This window comes from Balaenoptera borealis (genome assembly GCF_965194805.1).
Source record: "Balaenoptera borealis genome assembly, chromosome: 1".
NCBI classification, from domain to species: Eukaryota; Metazoa; Chordata; class Mammalia; order Artiodactyla; family Balaenopteridae; genus Balaenoptera; species Balaenoptera borealis.
In genome coordinates this window covers 11,779,760-11,802,918 of record NC_138860.1, presented here as the reverse complement: position 1 = coordinate 11,802,918, position 23,159 = coordinate 11,779,760, and the positions used below count along the sequence as shown (strand labels likewise).

General features: G+C 32.7%; 1 protein-coding gene across 5 annotated transcripts in view; it reads right to left on the bottom strand.

The window, feature by feature from the left end:
• Positions 1 to 23,159, bottom strand: part of BRINP3 (BMP/retinoic acid inducible neural specific 3) — a 683,233-nt gene that overhangs the window by 197,600 nt on the left and 462,474 nt on the right. For all 5 annotated transcript variants that reach the window (XM_082394505.1, XM_082394506.1, XM_082394504.1 and 2 more), the window contains exon 3: positions 10,532 to 10,722. In XM_082394505.1, the coding sequence (XP_082250631.1) occupies positions 10,532 to 10,722 (191 nt within the window). The remainder of the gene's footprint in view (positions 1 to 10,531; positions 10,723 to 23,159) is intronic.

The window sequence follows — 23,159 nt, the reverse complement described above, 5'->3', positions numbered from 1 at the left end:
TATATACACAGTGGAATTCTACTCAGCCATAAAATGAAGGAAACTTTGCCATTTGCAGCCACATGGATGAACTTGGAAGTTATTACGCTAAGTGAAATAAGTCAGACAGAGAAAGACAAATACTGTATAATATCACTTATATGTGCAATCTAAAAACTACAACAAACTAGTGAACAATACAAAAAAGAAGTGAACTCACAGATACAGAGAACAAGCTAGTGGTTACCAGAGGGAAGAGGGGAAAAGGGAGGGGTGGTATAAGGGTAAGGGATAAAAAAAATAAAAAGCAAATTCAAACTAATTTGATTTAAGAATATTTTACAAATGTTAGATTGTCTCATGATACAACTGGAAAATGACACAAAATAAGAGCTAGAGATTAACTATTTCAGAGTGTTTCTCATTATAAGAATATGAAGGAGAAGACAAACATTAATATATGTTTAAGCAATCAAAGATGAAGGTAGGAAAATGATGGCCCGTGAACATCATCATGAATATTTGAAGTTTTCATTCTCTATCTACTGGAGATTTTTGAAATATTTCTTTTGTTTTTCACAGAGCTCACATTTGCTTGTAAGGCACAGGTAAATGTATCTTTAGCATTCTATGCTGAGAATAAATATATGTTACAGACAACAGGGAAAATCAAATGGAAAAACATCATTGTAAATCTTAATACACTTTTATTACTAATTTTGCTGTTTATTTTTTAATTTGATAAAATTTAATGATATATTGAGGTAAAGGAAAGCATGAGTTTTGGAGTCAGGTGTATATGAGGGTTTATCCTCATAGCCCACAATCCCGCTACCTGTTGGCCGTAGGACTTTGTTAAAGTCACACATAACCTTAGCATTCCCATCTCTAAAACAGAGGCAATATCCCACTCTCAACTGTTAGAGAAGATTAAACAATACAATTCCTCTTTAGAGTCTGGCACAACACATTTGCTGTGTACAATAAATGTTGATTTCCTCTCCTTTCCTTTTTTATTAGGGCCTAACAGGAAATGATGAGCTTTTAAATTTTCGTAAGTTAGAATTTCATAGATATTAAATTTCACCAGAGAAACCTGATCTTAGTCAAAATTGTTTTCTAGTGGAACTTTTAATCAGGATGTATAGGATTACTAAAGACAGTAGTTGGTTATCCTTCCAATAAGCAGATAAAGAGAAGCCATTCATAAATTGCTTGTGGTTCTTCTCCACAATGGAATATTATTCCATGTATGCAAAAGCTTTCACAGCAGTCAAGCATGTGAGGCAGTTTAAATCTGCAGTTTAAATTATCGTAATTGTTCTCTTATGAATGCTTTGTTTTAAACCCTTACTTACAACAGACCAGACAACTAGGTGATGTAAGCTAGCTAGCTTATGCCACGTTCCAAGTTTTGTAAATCATGGATTGTTAATTATCTAAGATATTTTGACAAGGCCATTCAGTCTAGATGGAAAATAAGGCTATTTCTTTCCTCCAAGAGATCTGTTTTTCAAATTATACACAACTACCATGCTTTTGTGATATTCATGGTCTTTACCTTCTTTGAGACTTTCATAGTCGTCTTAAGAAAGAAGAATGCATTCTCAACTTTAATTGCAAATCTCTCTCAATATAAAAATATTCAGATTTGAAAACTGAGATATATTATTCAACTAAAAATTTGTGTTCAAATGTCATTTTCATTCACATTTTTTAAACCAGCTGTAGCTCATAAGCATGACATGAGTGCCAAAGGACATCCACCCATTTTGTAAAAACTAAATGTGATTTTGAAGTGATTCAACATTCTGAGTCTGTTAGAAAGTGAAAAGGATTAATGATTGTAGAGATAAAAAGATGTGATTATTTCACGTAGAAATCATGCAGCTGTGCCTTATACAACTAAAATGCTGCGGTAGTTTATGGACATTAAAAGCACATATTGAAGGATGCTTTCATAGAGGATGAGAAACACAGGACAATAAAACAAAAAAATCATGACTTTAATGTTATCCTATGATTAGTTCATAGGGTAGGAGTAGATATATTTGATATGTTGTGGACCTCACAACTATGTATTTTTCTGTCCTGGTTTTCAGGTAATTGATGTTGTGTCCATGACAAACAGAAATGAAAGAACTTTCATACTATTATCTCTCCACTTGGATTTTCTCAACTGGCATTCTCATGTATATAGTTATTGGGGATAGAGGTAATACTTTCAAAATGTTAGAACAACAAGCAATGGATAAGAGAATGAGTAAAAGAATCCTAGGGATAAATCAAGAAGATGCCGCAGATTATTCTTTGCAATTTTAATTCTATCATGGATGCAAACATGCATACATGTATTTATAGTCCATTGTAAAGAACAAGTGATGCCCTTTAACCTGGTATCGAAAATAAAAATGTTTAGATCAGTGAATACATACAAACCAGCTATGTCATGATTCAGTACAAGTTTTGAGAGGCATCAGAAAGTTATACTAATTTTTTTGCTTTTGCCCTCTGCCAGGAGGACAGCGTGTTCTGAAGAGGGCTTTCCTCATCTTTATTCCCAGAATGAGCCAACAACACTCAGAGCAGAATCGCAGGGGATCCACAGTCAACACATGTAATATTAGGGAGACACAACCATTATAGTTGTAATGCACTGAGATTCAAGGTTATTGCTTTTTTTAACTGCAATGAAGCTAACTCTTGGATGTTGGCTGTATTTTATTTTATTTTATCATTGCTACTGCACTTGGACTAGTATCCTGACCTGTAATGTGTACCGTTCTACCCAGGGAAAAAAAAGGTGCATTTATGGCAAATATCTTTCTGGTCATTCAACCTCCTTATACTTGAAAATCTTATTGTGAATGTCTATTTTGCTTTTGTGTGAGTTTTACTTATCAAAAACTGCTATTTGAGTAGAAATTCTTTGCACAGGAATAACCAGTGCAAATATAACTTAAATGTAATTGTTTGTAGGTTTTATTTTTGATGTATCATTTTAGTTCAAAAATGTTATCCTATTGTTAGTAATAACAGATCATATTATTCATTGTGTTTTTTATTCCTTAAAAAATTCCCTAAGTTTTACTATATTTTAAGTATCGCTGTCCTTTTGAAATTTTATTTCACTTTTCACAGTGTTTTACTTTACTCTCACTACTAATGATCATCCTTCCCTAGCTTAATGTGTTAAAAGGTATACATCCTGACATGTATCTTTCCACTAACAAAGTGTTGTAGAAAAAAACAGTGTTTTAGAAACATATAGAAGGGAAAAAATTCTAGAAAAATAGGCTTCTAACAAGGAGCAGAGGCCAATATATAAAGACAGTAAAAAACAGACATGTTGGCTTAACACCAATTGGCATCTGCAAGATATTTTTGGAAGGAAATAGCTAGCCTTCTACAGCTTTGACAAAGAAACATAATATGTTTTGCAAAACATTCCAAAAGAAAGCAACTGATCTTATGATTAACAGTTATCCCCCCTAAAAAGTCTGGGAAATTTCTAAATAAAATTGCCCAGATACAATAGTCTCTATAGAACAATGACATGAAAAAAGAGTAACTGGAAATATATAGTTCCAAGGATAGAGGGAACAGAATACATCCTGAATGAAATACAATTAAGGTACTTCTATTTTGGAGCTGCTTACAAACAATGCTATAATGAACATTTTGTTATGTAAAGTTACAGACTCTTGCTATTATTTTGGTAAGATTAATTCTTAGAAGCGAGATTTCTGGGACAGGTAAGTACTCTCTAAATTTATATAGATATTCTAAATAGTGCTGTTCAAACTTAATGTGCATGTAAATCACCTGGAGATCTTGTTAACATGTACTTTCTGATTCATTAATCAGGAATGGAATCTGAGATTCTGCATTTCTAACAAGCTCCAAGGTGATGTTGATGCTGTTGGATCATGGACCACACTCAAGTAATGAGGCTCTAAACCACAGTAAAATTTATTACCAATTTAAATGTCTGTCTTTATCAGTGACCTGTGTGTTCCTTTAAGGAAGGTAGTGAATCTTTGCACTTTTATAGGTAACTCAGTACATATGTGTCAAATAAACGGACAGGTGATTTATCTGTCCTATTAAAGTGCTACAAAGAACAAGAAAGTATATAATCATATTTACAAAATTCTAAAATTTAGCATTTATCTTTTGACTTAGTTGCCAAGGAAGTTATTAAGATCAACTGACATAGCAATTTTAATTTAATCTTCTTCTTTGTTATCTTTATTATTATTTTTATAAATGGGCTCAAATCACTTTAGTAGACAGCTGCCTTATAAACCATTAAAAGTGAATTAACAATATTATTTTAATTTCAAAGTTTTCATTTTATTTACCAGATAAACAAGAGAGATAGGGATAGAGATGAGAGAGTGAAAGAGAGAAAGGAGAGACAGAGACAGAGAGATGAACTGATATAATTAACCTTAAGTAGTATGAGTAAATATTCGGTTTAATACCAGTATGGCAGTACCATTATTTTAATAATTCCCTGGGATATAAAGCTTCAGAAAATTGTTCTTTTCTTCCTTTCAGTTCTTTTTCTTCAACAGAATATGCATTCTAATGGAATGCGTACATTCCATGTATCTTCAAGTAATTATTTATATTTAATTAAGAAATAAATTATATTTACATATCTTGGCAGATTAACTTCTTTAAATTACATTACGATAAACTAAAATAAAAGGATTTGTACCTCCTAAGAAGAGACAAAGTGAAAATGAGAAAGACAGCTGTTAATGTATTTTGAAAGAAGATGGTGCATGACATAGAATTAAAAACTATCTGTGAATACTTTATACAGAATGTAATTCACATAGTAAAAAGTGAGAATTGAGTATTTATGAAATTAAACAAGGATATTTGGAGTCCTATACTTACAGGGATGCTAGAATATAGGGAAAAAAACTAACTAATATTCTGTCATATCCCAGCTTACCTCTTTTTTTTCTTTGAGAGATATACACACAAAAAATATGTATCATAAAACTTTTGAGCTAAATAAACTACCTTGAAGGCATACTTAGTCATATACTATGTAGTCACTGAGGTAGTACTTTTTATTTTAAATAATTGTCCTAGTAAGTTAATTTTACTCTGGACCACAATCAGGCAGTTTTTTCACTCCAACAATGAAGAAAATATTTTCTATATTTAACAAATTAAATACCTGACAAAATACTTAAGTTGAACAATATGGTAACCGCAGATACATGATCAGAAGAAGCACTTTCAGAAAAAAATTTCAAAAACAAACTTGCATGTGAAAAAAAAAATTGTAACTCTTTCTGCTAAAATTTAATTATGGCCTTTAAAACTATGCATTCAAAACCAGTGGTAAAAATGGAACTGTTTTTATGTTGCTGAGAATGAAAAATTTTCTTTGAAGTTGTAAATGAACAAATCTTAATACATTATCCAGTTGCTCCTAGAATGAATTTTGGTCCAATAAAAAAAAAAAAATCTCTATCAGGAAAAGAGTACTTTGGAGGGAAGCTATTCTGCCTCCAAAGTCCTCACTGTGTCCACATTCCTGACTCCGCCCACAGAGGTGTAGTGAGCTGACAGACAGGCTGGGTGTAGGGAAGGGACTGGCATGAGTAACCCAGCCTCTTGCTCTTCTTCCTCTATAGAATGTGCTGTCCGGAGAGCAGAGCACCTGTTTCCGTCAGCTTCTCACTGCCTTAAGCTTTAGAGAGCCAAGTCTCACCCAGGAGGTGTTCACATTCTCATGTGACTGTGAGTGGCTCAGGGTTTGGCCTATGGACTAATTAGACAAGTCTGTGTAATTCTGGAGGTGAAGATGAGGTCACATTTAAAATTATTATAAATATTTTGTTATAACATTTTTATAAATTTTTAAATGAATTTTTGGTTTTCATCTTCCTTAGTCCTTTGTCCTTTACTATGGATCTAAAATCCTGATCTGGTACTTTTAGCAAACACCCTCTGTCTGCTCAGTAAGCCCAACAATTTTAAGGTCTTTTTGTTTTCATTCACTTATTTTTTTTTTGTATTTCTATATTCACTGAAACAAAAGATACACTTTTATTTCAGTGTTTGTCATATACTGTATTATAATGAAATACATTAAAAAAACAGTCATGAAATATATTCCATAGCTAGAAATCAATATATCCCAGGAGTGCAATCTATTTCAAGATTGATTCTTTAAATTGAGTAGCTTATTTTAGATTTTTAAACAGTGATGGAGTTTAGATATCATTATCCCAAATAGAAGCAAGCTAAATTACTATATTGATAAATAGTCTGGAAGCTATAAGATGAAACAAATAGGGAAAGTGATATATATTGAAGAAGGTTTTTTATAACTTATTTTTCCCTATAGGAAGATAATTCAATCACTGGCTTTATCTATCATAAAATATCCCATTAAAGGCTTCAAATATGCTATCCCAAGTTTTATGTCTAAGTCAATAATATGATGTACTAAATAACTCTTGGGGAAAAAAAGACATTTTTCATTTATTTCCTTCTCATCACTTTAATGCTGGTAGAGAGTATTTTGTACTCAACTTGTTTTGAAAAATGTATAAATTTAGTTGAAGATCAAGTTACTTAGGAGGCATCTACCTATAAAATAACTGGCTTTTTCAGATGCAAAGTAGTATGTATAGACTGGATAAACAGCAAGGTCCTACTGCATAGCACAGGGAACTATATTCAATATTCTGTGATAAACTGTAATGGAAAAGAGTATAAAAATGTATACATATATATATGTATAACTGAATCACTTTACTGTAAAGCAGAAATAAACACAACATTGTAAATCAACTATATTTCAATTAAAAATAAGAAAATAATTTTTTAAAAACTGGCTTTTTGTTAAAAATATTTGCTTCTATACATGACATCCTCAGTGTGTTAATATTAGAGTTGTTCCTCAATCTGGGTCAATTAAGGAGAGAGAAAGAGAATTTGCTCAAGTTAAATACCACCAACCTCAATTTTTTTAAGAAATAGAGTAATACAATTTCATGTTCAGTCAGGTAAAACATATGAAATTAAAATACACTTACAGCAACAAAAAAGACTTAGTGTAATTACAATAGCAATAATTTAAAAATTGCCTGAAATCAACCTAGTATATATTTTAATTGCAAACAGTTTATATCCTTAAGCTACTTAACTAATTTCATGCATTTTAGCTAAATTATTAACATCACCCAACAGAGAGATTCCTGAAGGAAAATATGAGTAACACTTAAAGACAAAAAGAGAATTCCAGTAGAAAATACCAGGAACACTAAATCCAAAGAATGGTCAGAGATTAGAAGGCAAGTGAGGGTGGCAATTCTATTCTTTCCCCCTCCCCACCATTGAAGAAAGTGCTTGAACTAGACTTTTAAATAATTGAAGTAAAGCAATTTTGAGAAAGCGTATTGTCATTATTAATCAACCCAAAGAAGTGATTTACCACAAAGGTTTTTATCAACCCCCTTTATAAAAACAAACAAAAAGCATGCAAAACAAAAACTATCTTAAGACAACAATGTGGCATTCATAATGCGAAAACAATGAAATAAATCAAAATGTCACTGTAATTTTGCTACTAAGGAACAAAAATGTCCTTGAGAATCATCTGTACTTTTGATCTCTTCTGCCTTCCCCCTTGTTCCTTCCTTCCTTTCTTGTTTGAAGAATACATTTCATGTTCTGAAATTCTTCTGGGAACTCTGTATTGTTGATACAATGGTAACAAAACCTAGGATGTGTTTCAAGACCACTGAACTTTTTAAAAGGAGATGTTATAGAAATAATTTAATTGTCACTTTTACTTCAGATTTTATTACATTAATAATCATTGTCAATACTAAGCCAAATAGACACAGCTTACAAAGAATCAGTTTTCACAATTATGGGGCTATTTTGTCATTGTTTTGTTATCCATACTGCTGTAGTAACAACAGCAGTAACATTAATTCATGGCATGTTTATGCCAAGGACATTTTCCTACACTTATACTAATCTTCCCATGGCCTTGTCACACAGGTGTTACTCTCCCCCTTTCAACTAAAAAAAAACCCTAAAAATCAGTGAAGTTACTTAACAGCTTTTAAAGTCTCAAAATTGGTTTAAAAAAAAAAAAAGGAGCCAGGATTCAACACCAGGCTTGTCTGCTCTCTTTATCTCATTATTTTAGTATTATTCATGTATGGAGGAAAGCAATGGAGAGAGAGTGCCTATTCACAGCTAACCTTTTCTGTCCTCCTGAACGCCCTACATCTTCTGCCTTTAATTCCTTAGGGGTACGTGGCAGACTTGTTTCTTTGGCGTATCCAGGGATCTCTCTTTTTCCACCCTCTCCATGCCTGGCTCTCCTGCTCTCCCTTTCATCCTGATTCTCTCCAATTCTGAATCTATTTGTTTAACTGACCTTTTTTGGATCCATGGATTTTCTTTCTCATTCAGTCTTCTTCCTGAATTAGATCTCAATTATCCTCTGTCCATTTCAGAGTTTTGATGTTTATCTAGTGGACTGGGCAGCCTCAGCCTCCTAGCAAAGTGTAGTTTCACTTATTTTCATTTAACAAGTATTTATTGAGAACCTATTGTGTGCCAAGCACTACTATAATGTCGACTGAAAAAAATGCACAACCTAAAAGTTGAGAATTAAGTTTTATTTGGTGGACAAAATGGAGGACTTCAGCCCGGAACACAGCATCTCAGATAGCTCTGAGGGATGACTCCAAAGAAGTAAGGGATGAGCCAGGATATATAGGAGTTTTGCAATAAAAGCAGGTAGTGGAACATCAAAAGATTGCTGTTAATTAAAGAAAACCGGACATCTCAAGTTAATGAATTTAGCGCTTTTCTATTTATGGGAAGATGCAAGAGTCTGGGCTCACTGAAATCATTCCTCTGATATGCACCTTAACTATCTAGGGCCACTATCCTGCTTTTCTCCATCCTGAGTCCCCTCAGGGTGCACAGTCAGAGGCAGCTGCAGTGGCTGTTGGCTTGATGGCCGCAACATGCTTTGTTTACTGATATGGCAGGCAACATTTTCCATCCACAATCACTACGGGAGTAAATTGGTAACAAATACAGGCAAGATTCTTATTTTCAAGAAAATAAAAAATTTTCACATAATAATAAATACTATGAAGAATGCAAAGTGAGATCATGAAGTAGTAGAGAATATTGGTTGTCTACGGGCACTGCTGCTGGTAGGATGATCAGAAAAGGCCTCTCTGAGAAAGTAACCTTTGAGCAGAAAAATATGAAGTTTCCTTGTGGCTGAAACATAGAACATGATCAGGAGAGAGAACAGATGAGGTCTGAGATGAAAGCCAATGGCAGAGCATTCATGTGGTGCCTTAAGAAACCACAGAAAGACATCTGGATTTCATTTCAAGTGGCTAACTGTAGGTTTTAATTAAAACAGAAAATGATTTAACCTAACTCAAGCTTAAAAGATCTGTGTGAAGGATGGACCTTAGGAATATTCTTAGAGAAACATGGTGATGACTTGGTGTAGGGACATTGGGGTGGAAGTCAGGAAAGAGTTTGATACGGGATATATTCTAGAGGAATAAACTGACGTGACTTGGTGACAGACTGGACTGCCAGGTAAACAGAAAAAAAGACACATCCTCTAAGACTGGGAAAATGAAGAGCATGTGGTCTTTCACACTGCCTCACCATTGGTGTGAACTAGCCTGCCCGGCTTCGGTAAACTTAACTGAGAGACTGACAAGGGAGCAGGGAATCACTGTTTTCATGGTGATTCCTATCCAATTTTGTCCACTGCTCCTATTATAGGAAAGAGTAATATCTATTTAAAACGGACTGTTTGGACATTATTTAAAGTCCTACCCAAAATTCAATATACAGAATTCTGGGGCTATTTATAAGTTTTAGAAAAATGTCATTTTCTTCCTATTACACATTATCTCCCCCCAAATCACTGAAGTGTATTCAAAATACTGAATTATACATCACCATGATAAAACACACATTTAATGATACTACATCACATTGAGGAGGGTGACATTATTAATCTCTACTTTCATATTGTGCATCTTCATTGATATTTATTTATTACTCTCTTCACATCATATATCAACTACAATCAGAAATGTTAAAGTAGCTCTAAAAAATGTAATTTTAAAATTTCAACATTTACTTTGGGACCTTTCCTGCTCTCTGTAACCTGAAGTCCCAGCTGTGACTTGATTGCTTATTATTCAATTTTTAAACAAAATTTGGCTCATCACTTTGCATTATAGAGTGTAATAACTATGCCTATATTTAACAGAGGCTATTAGTTTGTAAATTGCTTTCAGGCAGAAACTAAGTGAAAATCCTCTACCTCATCATTGTGATCACCATACAAGATATTTAGTAATAACTCAATAAATGTTTTGATTAAGTTAATGAATGAAATTTAGGATTATTCAAACTGCAGTGATTTGGATGAATCAACACTTTTCCTTGATTTATACAGTTTTATGCACAAGCACACACAGGCACAAATATTTTCAAAGAGTCGTACCTCCCAGAGTAGCAGATAGCAAGAAATGTGTCCCATATTTCTTGATAAGGTTTTCTGTGATTTGCTGAAGGGTAGGCCGACGTCCCAAAAGTCTTATGTTGCGGAAGAATTCAGGGGCAAGAGGCAGAGGGGAGCCAAGGAAATTTCTTCTCTCAACTGCAAGGTTATTTACTTTCCAGCGGCCAAACTCCCTGAAAAGCAAATTTATTTTTATTCGTAAATACATAATCTATCTGAATGTTTTCATTTGAAAAGTTCACTTGACAGTTTCGTTGGGGTCACTACATTACAATGATTCTTGTTTGTAATAATACTTCATGTGCTATGAGTAAGTAGGAGAAGCAATATTTATAATTTATGTAGCTGGAGTGAATATCCTGCAACCAAGTCATGGAGAGAAAAATAAACCACTTAAAGCAACAGACTCCACTGATTTTTTTCCAAAGGAAAAATGTACTCATAAAAATGATTTCATTATGTAAAGAATATTAATGTAGAATTATTTCTTAAAAAGGGAAACTAAAGTAATATTTTATCATTTTCCAATGGAAATTGAAAAAAGAATAAATTTATTTTCATCATTAATGATTATTTTCTATTCACTTTAGAGTGGGAACTTGTAAAACCTCAAGAATATTAAGGTGCTGTAGAAGAATTTGGAAAAATATGATCCAAAGAAAAACTGTTTTTTTATAATAATTATTGTTTACAACATAATTTGAAACCCCAATTCAACTTAATTAGTAATTACTCAAGATGCAAAATAACTTTTAAGGTGGATATGGTCAAATTAGAGAAGTAGCAAATATGATTATAAAAGATTTATATATAAAAAATGTCTACATTTATATTAAGTTAAAGTCAACCTAATAATACTTTAGAAAATAACTATGGTGAACTGGATTGCCTGATATCAACCATACAGATTTTTTTTCTGAGGAGTGGTCTGATAAAATCTCAAATACCTTCCACAGAGAAGACTTCCCTCTACTAGATTTAAACACTCCTATGTGTGTAATTTAACTCCGTTACTACTTAGCAAATAAAATGTTGATTAAATATTGTATAAATACTTGCCATACTTATTCATATTTTTGCCTCCAAAAAATTCCTGGAATGCACCACAAAAAGGTGCATGATAGATACATCTGTGAACCAGACTCTGCATGGAGTTCACATTCTAGAGAAAGTTTTAAAAATAAATAAAATAAAGATGTTAAGTTCAATTTTAAAAACATCCAGATTGTGACAAGGGCTGAGAGCTACCACAGACAGACTGCTGTGATGGGCCATAGGGCTGCGGGCAGGATGGCCCTATTTTATTTTAAGTGACCTGAGAGGGCAACTCTGGAGAGGTGGTATTTGATACTTAGTCTCTAAAGGAAAAATAAAAGAGGCTAGATGTGGGGAAGCACAGAATAGCTTTACAAAGAATAAGGAAAAACAGTAAATACTTCCAGGACCAAGAACCATGTCCCTGATAGAGTCGCTCGCCATGAATAATTTGTTCCTGTGACACACGTCTGGCAGCCACACAATCCATCCAGTTTTTTGGAAGTTAATTATAAGATAAGATTCACTAAGGAATCTTAGGTAAGGCCTTGGCCTGAAAATAAGTCAACTTAGTGTTTCCTTCATTGAGAAACTCTCGCTATTACCTCTGCAAATCAGGTGATCCAAACAGTTTTAAATAGTATTATTCTACCAATGGTTCTCAAATGTCAGCACCTATTAGAATCACCTGGAAACTCCATCTCAGAGTTTCTGATACATGAGGCCTCGGATGGGGTCAAGAGTTTGCATTTTCAACAAGCAATGCTAGTACTGCTATTCTGGGGATCATACTTGGAGGAAAACTACTGATTAGGTAATTTGGTATGTTGTTTTTAAAATTTACTCAAAGTGCTCTCTTTTCAGTAAATCTTGGGCTTTTAGAGATACTATACTGGATTTATTACTTCATATTTCCTCAGAAGAGAGTAAGAATGTCATTGTTACCGTTCCAAACTTAATTGGTATCAGTAATTTTTAATGTCTTTTCATCTTGTAAGAAATTTACCTGAATGTATTTGTGCATGTGTGTGTTTGATATATATGTAGAAATACATATGTAAATACATATTCAAAACTGTGAAGGAGAGCATTTAAAATAAAATATTTAAGTTTTAGTATTTTGTGATATAAGGTATATAGTAATACAATGCTTCTAAGAAGTTGTTTATTAAACCATGATCTAGATAATAGCTACTCATTAATTTCCAAACTTTACCCTCAAACATTTACTTTATTTGCCGAAAAAAATTTATAATTTTATCAAGGGATAGTAACATAGCTTGAACCTAAAGTTGTGGTATATATCTTTTTCAATGGTTTAAATTACCAAATTTATAAACTCATATGTATATTCTCATAAATTAAAACGTGAATTGCTAAGTGAAGTAATTGGACTTAAATAACGAAGATTGTGTCAATGGTGGTATTTTACAACCCATACAAACTCTCTCTAAACTGCTGAGTATTTCTTGCTAGATGGCTGTGGGTAACTACATATTGGGAGAGTGCCATTCTAGCCTCCCTTATTTTTTAACAATTTGTAAATATATAATACCAACCTGCGATCAGTACCAACCCATGATCTATTCTGACTTGAAATATTTGCAACTTTCTTTAGTTTGTTCCTCTTAAATTTGACAAAGAATAGATGTGATATGAAAGAGCTATAACAAATTTACATCATTTTCTGAAATCAGCTTATAACATTAATTTAACAAGAAAATTTATTAATGGTTTGCTACTTATTGTCATAACTACCAGATATCTTGGTAGTAATATAGATGAATAGAAGAAAACCTCTGACCTCAAGGGTTCCAAAATTATACTAAATATAATATGAATGAATAAATAGCAATTCAATGGCTTTACAATACTTTTATGTGCAAAAATACAAGTAGGCCAGTAGCTTATTGAGCACAACCCCTCTGCCCAATTCCTTGATATAAATGTTGCTAATCTAACTCACTTCGAATATGTTTTCTCTTCCCTTATATTCACACACTTCAGAAGGCTATAAAGAGCCTAAGACTACGGACAGCCTTCCAGGGAGCTTTCTTCATCTATCAGATGCTTTTTATTACCGCAGTATGTTAACCTCAATTAAGTTTATGGCCTCAATTCACCTTTTGACATTTCAGTGGGACAAAACACTTTGCCACCCCATCTGATTAATTTATCCTGTCATGCAACACCAAAAGTAAAGGACAAACTCTTTGGGAGTATCACCAAACTAAGACTATAACTAAACTAATCAACCAATCAACTAACTAAGTGAATGAATGAATTTTAAAAAACAAGATTGTTAGTAACCATAGCAAATTGTTTTCTTAATTTTCAGAGCTTCATCTAAAATTCTTCTCCTAGTTTTTTTTATATTTTCATATAAAGAATGAAGTAAAATATTTTACTTTCTATTGTGTATATCCCAAAAGTATAATTTGAGTAGAAAAAATAAATGTTGGTTTGAGAACTGAGATCTCTCATTTCCACTCACATTTGGTTTATATTGTAATGATATATGATCACTGTTATGATCTCCATAAATTTTTGGTGAAAGCCTAGTTAGTACAGAAATCATCCTGAGAAGTGATGATAAGAGCACTTTAAGTAAAGGAAATCATCTCTGGACAGTTAAGTACCACACTATGAGCTGTGGACATAGCTATGAATACAAATATTGTGTCTCTTACCTGGGCACAGGTATGATTGCATTTACCAGTGTGGCCACGCAGCTTCCTTTGACCAATAAAGTGTGAGCATGTAGGTTAGCCTGGACCCTCAGCCTGGGACTTTGATCAGCAAATATGATTCGAATTCCCATCCTTCAACCACTACCCCTGCAGCTTCTTAGGATGAACAAGAGCATGAACTAAAAAGAGATCTTGTCATGTAAAGCTACCAAGGTTATAGAGTTAGTAGTTGGTTTCCTTGCTTTCTAGCAATGTCATCTAGTATACCATGGCTGATGTAGAGTATTTTGACTGTGGGTTAACTTGAGAAGGCAAGAAGGAACTAATGGTTGTACGTAAATTAGAAACATATGGGCACAGTTGTTTTTTTTTTTCTTCCTTAAGAATAGATCCACTTCAGTTGGAACTAGACCACGCACTCGTTAAATTTTGGAAAAACAAAGCAATGGAGTGCTGAATTGAAAACATGCTGTCTGGTATGATTATCATAATGAGAGCATTTTACAGAATGGCATCTATGGAGTCTATCCAGACGCATTATGTTTATATTAAATAAGAATATTGTTGTATCTAACTAAATGCTGCCTTCTACCTGAAGCCTTCACAGAATGTAAATATCTTCTCATCATAACCTTTGGAAGTCTTTAAATGAAATCAGCACAATCATCATTGTTTAATTTAACTCAGCCTCTCTAGAATCGCCACTATTTTGTGGAACACACAAATGGCCTGTAACCAGTTCAACCGGGACATTACTTTGAAAATGTTTTTGTTGGCTCTAAGGAGCCTCCATTAGTTGATTAGTTATATGTTTGCTGCTAAAAATTCTGACTTGCAAGCACCATTTTTTATGCGTGTCCACGTAATGTTTACTTTTCTACAACAATATATAATTTTATCCCCACGCAGCTCATAAAAAAGGTTGGAAAACCAGAATGACATCAACAAATTCCATTTAAATAATGATTACATCATTGCCACATTGCCACTGACCTTTCTTATTTGTATTTAAATTCTGTGTGAATGCATAAATGTACTCAGTATATTTGAAATATATTAACTACCATGATTTCTTTAAAATTACACATGTATATTTGGTTCCTGAAAAATACAGAATCTGCCACTGTTGATATTATATATTTTGGACTCACTACCAAAGGAAAGGCAACATAAAAATATTGATAAAATCAGACGACGCATTTGCTGAAAAGGCTTATCTTTAACTGCTAACTTAACACTAAATAAAGTTGTTTGTGTAAAGCCCTAAAAGTTTTTACTACATTACTTTTCACAGTACTAAATTTGTTGGCTTGCAATTTTAATTCTGTCAATATTCATTAAAACTTGCAGACACAACAGAATATTAAAACAAAATTAAAACAAAAAACTCAAGCACTAATCTGTGAACAAATCCAGCCTAAGAATTATAAATTGAATTGCCAATCTTTAGTAGTAATAACTTTCTAATTACATCTGTAAAGTCATACTGATCTTAAGAAATGCCACTAATAATCAGTACTATCCCCCCATAATTCTATTATGTGTAACTGTTATATATAAAATTGGCTCTTTTAACGTTCTTTCTGTAGCACTTCCACGTCTCACAAATGATGCTGTTTTCCATTTGGCCAGAACAAGGGAAATGTTCCTAATGACCTGAATAGCTGTAGCTCTGAAGGCAGTTTTTTAAAAGCAGCTAAACGCTGAGCAGTTGGCAGTGTAGAAAATCCACTCTCTTTCACCCTCCTGCCCCTTAATACACTAATATGTTTTGTTTTTTTTTTTAACTTAACAGTAGCAGGGTTCTTAAAGCTTGGGAGGTATTTTGGTGTGAAGCTAGGAATTTAGAAGAATGAATCTATTTAAAAAATACTGAAAGAAAGGCACAATCACAAATATGACGTTTGTGAAATGTTTACATGCAGGATTTTGAGAAGCATCATTAATGACTATTGTGTTTTGAATGAGCTGCCAAATTCAGAGGAGCATGGAGAAGACAAATTAGCATTATTGCAACAAAACACTGTCCAACCCAGTAAAGCAGCAAGAATTCATTGTAGCTGTAGCCTCTTGACTATATTATTGAATATATAAGATTGGGGTGGGGTTACTGAGAATTTTTAAAGAATGGTCTGGTTTATGGCTACTAATGTATATTTTTAATTCTTAAAATATGTCAAATTTTTAGGGCTATGAAATAACTGAAAGTGATTTAATTTTATCTTACATAGCTTTAAATCATTTTCTGTAGTTCAATAAATAGGGGTTTAAATCAAATTTTAAGGGAAATACCACAGAATTCAATTGTCATAGTTACTGTCATTATTCCCAAAGGTAATTCATTTCGTAGGACTATAACGGTACCACATGCTTATACCCTTGCAGATATAGATATATTATAGAGATTTATTATCCATTTTTAAATTAAATCACTCCTTTGAAGAGATGTTAGCAAAAGTTTTGATGTAAAAAATATACATACATGCTGTCAATGAATTACTTTCTAAGTTGAGGAGAGAGGGAATTATTTAACAAGCAAAAGCTTTTCTTTCTACATTTTGGAAGTATAGTTTTAACATCTATTACAACTCATCACAATTATTCCTCAATCACATTCATATAATTATACAGATTTGGTAATTATTGATCAGTGTAGATAAACTAAGAGACAGACACACCTGAGCTAAAATAAAATGTCTACTGATTCCCTGCGAAAAAAAGCAATAAACAAATACAAATGTCTCTTTTTTGAAATTTATAATTAAAAAATTATTTATTTGGGTTACTAAGTTGAAAATTTTACACTTCTTACATAAATTTAAATATTTTAGGGAGCTAGATAATGTTAGTTTTCCAAAGGAGAATGGATTTAGGAGTCAGATAGCTAAAGTTTCAAATCTCATCCTCACCAATTCAGTTCACAAAATTCAAAGGTGATTACATTTTGGCAAGTTCTTAACCTCACTGATGTAAAGTCATTTCATTTATAAGTGTACGTCCAATAATACTGACTCTGTAGCATTTTTAAAGAAGTAAAATTTGTAGCAATTAACTAAAATAGTGCAAGGAGCACAGTTTACTTCTTAGTAAATTTTGGTGTGTGTACACTTGTGAAGTCACAGATTTTTGTCCCAGGATGTCAATGTGTATAAAAATAGCTAGCTAGCTAGCTAGCTAGATAGATCAAGGTAATAAGCTTTAGTGAAATTAATGAGTAAAATTAACAAAAGAATTTTTAAATAGAGCCACACTCAAAGAATCTGCAAATTGTTTTTCTTGGTTCAGGCACAGATTAATAAATTAAATGCTCATCAGTAAGAATAAATGCCAAAAGTATAGTTACCTGCTAATGAAAAATTAATCTGCATTTGATAATTTCTTTAAACATTTAAGCAATAATTTCATTGAGATTTCTTTATAATGGTACAACCTCTACCTTAAACATTGGAACATATATTTATAAATCATGAATTATGACAATGTGGTTAACCAATTAAATATCTGAGCTTGCAATAAATCAAAACTTCATACACTTCTTAATTTCAAATAACCTTCAAGTTGTCTCCAAAAAGTCAAGATCAAGGACTTTTTTTAGAGTAACTAAATGTTTAGAGACAGTGAATCCAAATTGTTAATCTTTTTATGAAAATTTTCCATAATAAAAATTATATTTAAGTAATAGTAACTCAAGTTAATAGAATATTTTTCTTGTAATAAGTTTAAAATATCTTAAAGAAAACTCTTTTTAAATGTTATGATTTTTAAGGAAAATAAAAATGTGTTGTAGTAGGTCACAGGTTTTAAGATACATATAATTTATTTCAACTTGCTATTAACTTTATGTCTTTCAAATCCACATGTCGTAGGGAGGCTGGATATGGTGTTTTATGACAAAATAAATTTTCAGAAAAATGTATAATTTTAATTTTACAAGGTATAAATTACTCATTCCCTAAATTATAACCTTTCAGTTTGAGTCAGGCTTGAGTTGTCAAAATACCACTTTACACACAAAAAGCTTGTGAAACGTAAACTGGTAATGTTACCTTTCTCTGGATATTATTGTCAGAATCTATGGATTACAAATTGAAACATAGTATCTGACAGGCACTTAGTCCTCCTGTCTTCTATGCTTGGGATTCATATAAAATAAATTTGTTATATTTAAAATAGATAACCAAAAAGCACCTACTGTGTAGTACAGGGAACTTGCTCAATATTCTGTAATAACCTAAATGGGCAAAGAATTTGAAAAAGAATAGATACATGTATATGTATAACTGAATCACTTTGCTAGACACCTTAAACTAACACAACAATGTTAATGTTAATCAACTGTACTCCAGTATCAATAAAAATTTTAAAAAAGAAATTAGTTGAATATCACCCACTATATAACCCTTCAAAGACATCAATAACACATGGGGAAATTGCTGTTTTCTCTGCTCTGCCAACACTGTCTCCAACTAATTCTGCTATGTATTCATAGCAGAGTATTCTTTTCCTTTCTAGTAGTTAATATATTTATCTGTGTGGTTATTCAATTAATGTCTGCCTCTTCCATTATATAATAAGCTCCACATAGACATGGATTACGTCTTCTTTTTATAACTATGCATTCTTAAGACTCAGATACATGATCCATAGTAGTCACTCAATAAATACATAGTGAAACAACAAAGGAGTGAATGTTATCATGTGAGCTAAAATGAAATAACCATCTAAGAAAGAAAAAGGCTGAAGTTTCTGACTTGTGAGCACATGCCCTGGCTAAAGTTCACAGAAAACCAAGCTCAGTGGAAGAATGCATTTTTCAGTTGGGCTCTTTGAGTATTCAAGTGACTAGGGGTGGTTAGGAGTTAACTATTTGCTTTAAATTGAGAACCACTAAGGACTAGATAAAAACCTACTCCTACTAAAAGTCGAAACATATATTTGAATGTTGAAAAAAAAGCTACCATTGTCTGTGAGTGCAGTGAAGTCTACAGAGTTGGGGCTCACAGCCTCCATTAGCTAATGCACTTTGGGGAGAGGAGTCCTGCTATCAGTTATAAGAGGATCTTCAATCTTTCATATCTGTGTCAGCCTAAAGACAAGGGAAAGACACTGATTGTACAAACTCAAATTCCATACTGCTAGGGGATAGATAAACATATAATATATACTTTGACTAGTTTTTTTCCTAAAAACATTAAAATGGAAGTTTTAACAGGCAATAAGTTTAAAGTTTGACAGGCAAAAAGCAAAATTTTTATATTATTTGAAATTTTGATTGTCAAGTAACATTTACCTCAAGATGGAATTTGAAATGATAGTTAAATTAGACTTGTGTTTAAAGTGACTCATTGGTTTAAACTATTGCACTGTGAGGTATATATGCTCTTCTTATCTCCTTTTGGCACATGAGAGGGTTTTGGTGCAAATTATTTCTCTAAGGATGTATACCTAACAATAGCTTGAATCCAGGGAATTTGACACCAAAAGTAATGAACTTAACTTCTTTATAGATTAGCAGCAATTTTGAAAGGTGGATTTTAATAGTAATGCATGATACTTGTGTGTGTAGGGATTGTAAAAGGGAGCATATGGTGAAAGAGAGGGAAAGAGAGAGAAATATATATATATATATAGAGAGAGAGAGAGAATGGTGGGAAGGAAGGAAGTTGGGAGAAGTTTATCAATAAAATGGGGAAGAATGTGAGAAATATTAATATAAATTATTATAATAGAAACAAAATACTGACTATAGATTAATCCTTTATTGCCCTGACTAAACAGTCATCCAAGAAATAAAGAATGTAAATATCTGTTTGGTAGAAGGAGCTAAAGAACGCTTGTGACTAATTCACATTTCTCAGAAGAGGGCAGTAGAATTGTAGGAACTGAATGAGTAAAGACATTTACGATTAATTGCTTTCATAAGTGATATAGTAGAGTCCAAACTCCAGCCTCAGAGTACAGAGAATAAAAGTCTCAGAGTGAGAAACACAGATGGTGAGAAAGAAAAGAGATTCTTCGATGGGATCACCCAGCTGTGATGAGGGAATTCAAGGATGAAATTGGGAAAATGATGGGAAAAATCTGTTACATCAAAAAACCACTAAGCTGAAGGTTGCCAATATGTCTCTAATGTCTCTAATGCGTAAGAAGGATTCCAGAGAAGGATGAAGTCCTGTAAATCCACAGGGAAGCTTAGATTCCACGATAAAACGTTAACATCACCGAACACAAAGGGAGGTACTCCATCACAAGAAAAAGAGTGTTATTTCACAATGGGGATATTATGTCTCATCCCTTTACTGGAACTGCTTGTAATGAAAAATATGCATGTAGAAAAAAATAAATTCATAAATATAATTGATTCTTAACAAAATAAATGATGTCTCCTCCTCAAAGTTTGCTTTAACAAAAACAGGTTGCTGGACTACTGAGTAGTACAGAACACTTTGAGAAAAACCTATGCAAATACTGAAAATATCTGGAAAGAAAGGTTAATCACAACAGAAAGAACCAATCAGGTGTGCAGCCTAATTAGTGCAAAGTAAATAAACAAGCTGTATTCAGTTAAAGTGCTAACACACCTATAGAGGAAGAACAACACATTACTGACTCTGAAAAGGAAGTGAATAAACAGGTCTAAAATACTGATGAACCTAAAAACTTATCATGGAGAGTCACTCCATGTGACCAAAGAAAATAGAAAATAAAACGGTGAAACAATAATCAAGGGAGTATCTAAGGAAAATTTCCCAGAATAAGAGAAGAGTGTGGGTGGGGTAAACTGAGGACACTACAGAGGAAAAAAGAGAGGAAACAAAAGGAAAAATAAAAGATTTATATCATTTTGAAAGGAGAAAACAAAAAGTGTTTCCATTTCAGCAATAGAGGATTAAGAGAAACAAGTGAAAATGGATATATAAATGTGGTTGTTTTTAATTGCTCAGTCACTATCATAAGTTTGAGTTTTCTTTTCGAATATAGAAGACTGTGTCAAGATGAGTTTAAAAAAATAGTCAATATTCTGAATCCTAAGATAATTACAAGTACAATGAAAACATGAAAATGATAAATTATTAATGAAAATCATGAATAAAGGCAAGATTCTTGTTACCAAGTGCATTTAATTGATATAATAAAAATATCTCAATATGTATGTAGCATTAACTTAATAATTTTATATTCATGGACACTAGTAGGTTCAGTAGTGATGTGTATGATGAAAGGTAACAGGAAAAATAACTGACATTTATTACTATGCAATAAATTTGTTTTTCTTTATCTCGCTTATATTCATATACAATCTTAGGAAATAAGTACCATAGGGCATAAGTATCAAGAAAGTCAAATGCTATACTGACATATGGAAATTTGGGGTGAGAAGATTTAGGGAAAAACACTAACATAGACATGAAACTCCAATTTTCAACTGAATTGTTTATCACCAAATTAATCCTTTGTTACAGAGACTCAGCCTCCTGTAAGAGGAAAATCAGTTACTAAATCCCACTTTGAATGGTTGGTGGTTTTGAAACAGGCAGAAGCTTCAGTTCCAGAGGTAGTTGTTTTCTCAGAGCTCTTTCCCTAAATCCACAGATTGGGCTTGGTTCTCAATTGTCGCCTCCTGTCTTTTAGATAAATGGTTCTCTGGAAAAGCTGATACCTGGCAGATTGGAGCACTTTTTATTCTGGGATGAGTTAACTCATTCATTAAATATTTATCGAGTGTCATAGTCCAGAACTGTTGCTGGATACTGTGCATGAACACAACAGGAGCAGTTAACCTAGGGAGATGAGGATTTTTATCAGTACATTGTCACAGTGTTTGTTTGATCTGGATGCTTTAGGTAAACTTATGGTCAAAGAAAAAAAAACTATGAATTGTGTGCCTTAATTTTACCCAATAATTGTAAGCACCTGGCATAAAGCAAGCATTCAATAAATATTCCCTGAATGGATTAATTAATCAATTAGTATTCGAGCACAATTCTTGCTATGTTTGTCTAATGCTATAAAATATTTTTATTAGAATGTTTTATTATGAGATAATGGTAGATTCCTATTCACTTGCAAAAAATAATAGAGAACTCATATACCCTTTAATCAGTTTCTCCCAATGGTAACATCTAACGAAACTATAGTAAAACATCACAAGTAAGATATTTTCGTTGACACATCAAGATACAGAACATTTCCATCTCTACAAGGATCTTTCATGTTGTCCGTTTTTAGCTACATATACTTTTCTCCTACCCTCCAACTCCTGACAATCACTAAGTTGTTCTCCACTTCCATAATTTTGTCATTTCAAAAATGTTATATAAATAGAGTCACACAGTGTGTAACCTATTGTCATGGTTTCTTTTTCCACTCAGAATAATTTCCTGGAGATTCATCCAAGTTGTGGCTGCTATCAAAATTTGTTCATTTTTAATGCTATTCAGTATTCCATGTGTGGATGTACTACAGTTTGTTTCACCATTAACCTGTTGAAGGACATCTAGGTTGTTTCCAGGTTTGGCTATTACAAATAAAACTGTTATGAACATTTATGTACAGGTTTTTGTGTGATCATGCATTCGTTTATCTGGCATAAATACCTGGAAGTGAAATTGCTGGGTCATGATGATTGTACCATTTTATATTCCCAGGACAGATGTCTGAGTGATGCAGTTTCTCTACATTCTTGTTAGCATTTGTTGTCACTGTTTTCTTTTTATTTTAGCTATGCAGATAAGAGTGTAGTAATATCTCATTGTGATTTAATGACTGCGTCTAATGGCTAATTATATTCAACATCTTTTCATGTGCTTATTTGCCAAGTATATACTCTCTTCAGTAAAATATCTGATCATATCTTTTGCACATTTTATAATTTGATTTTTTTA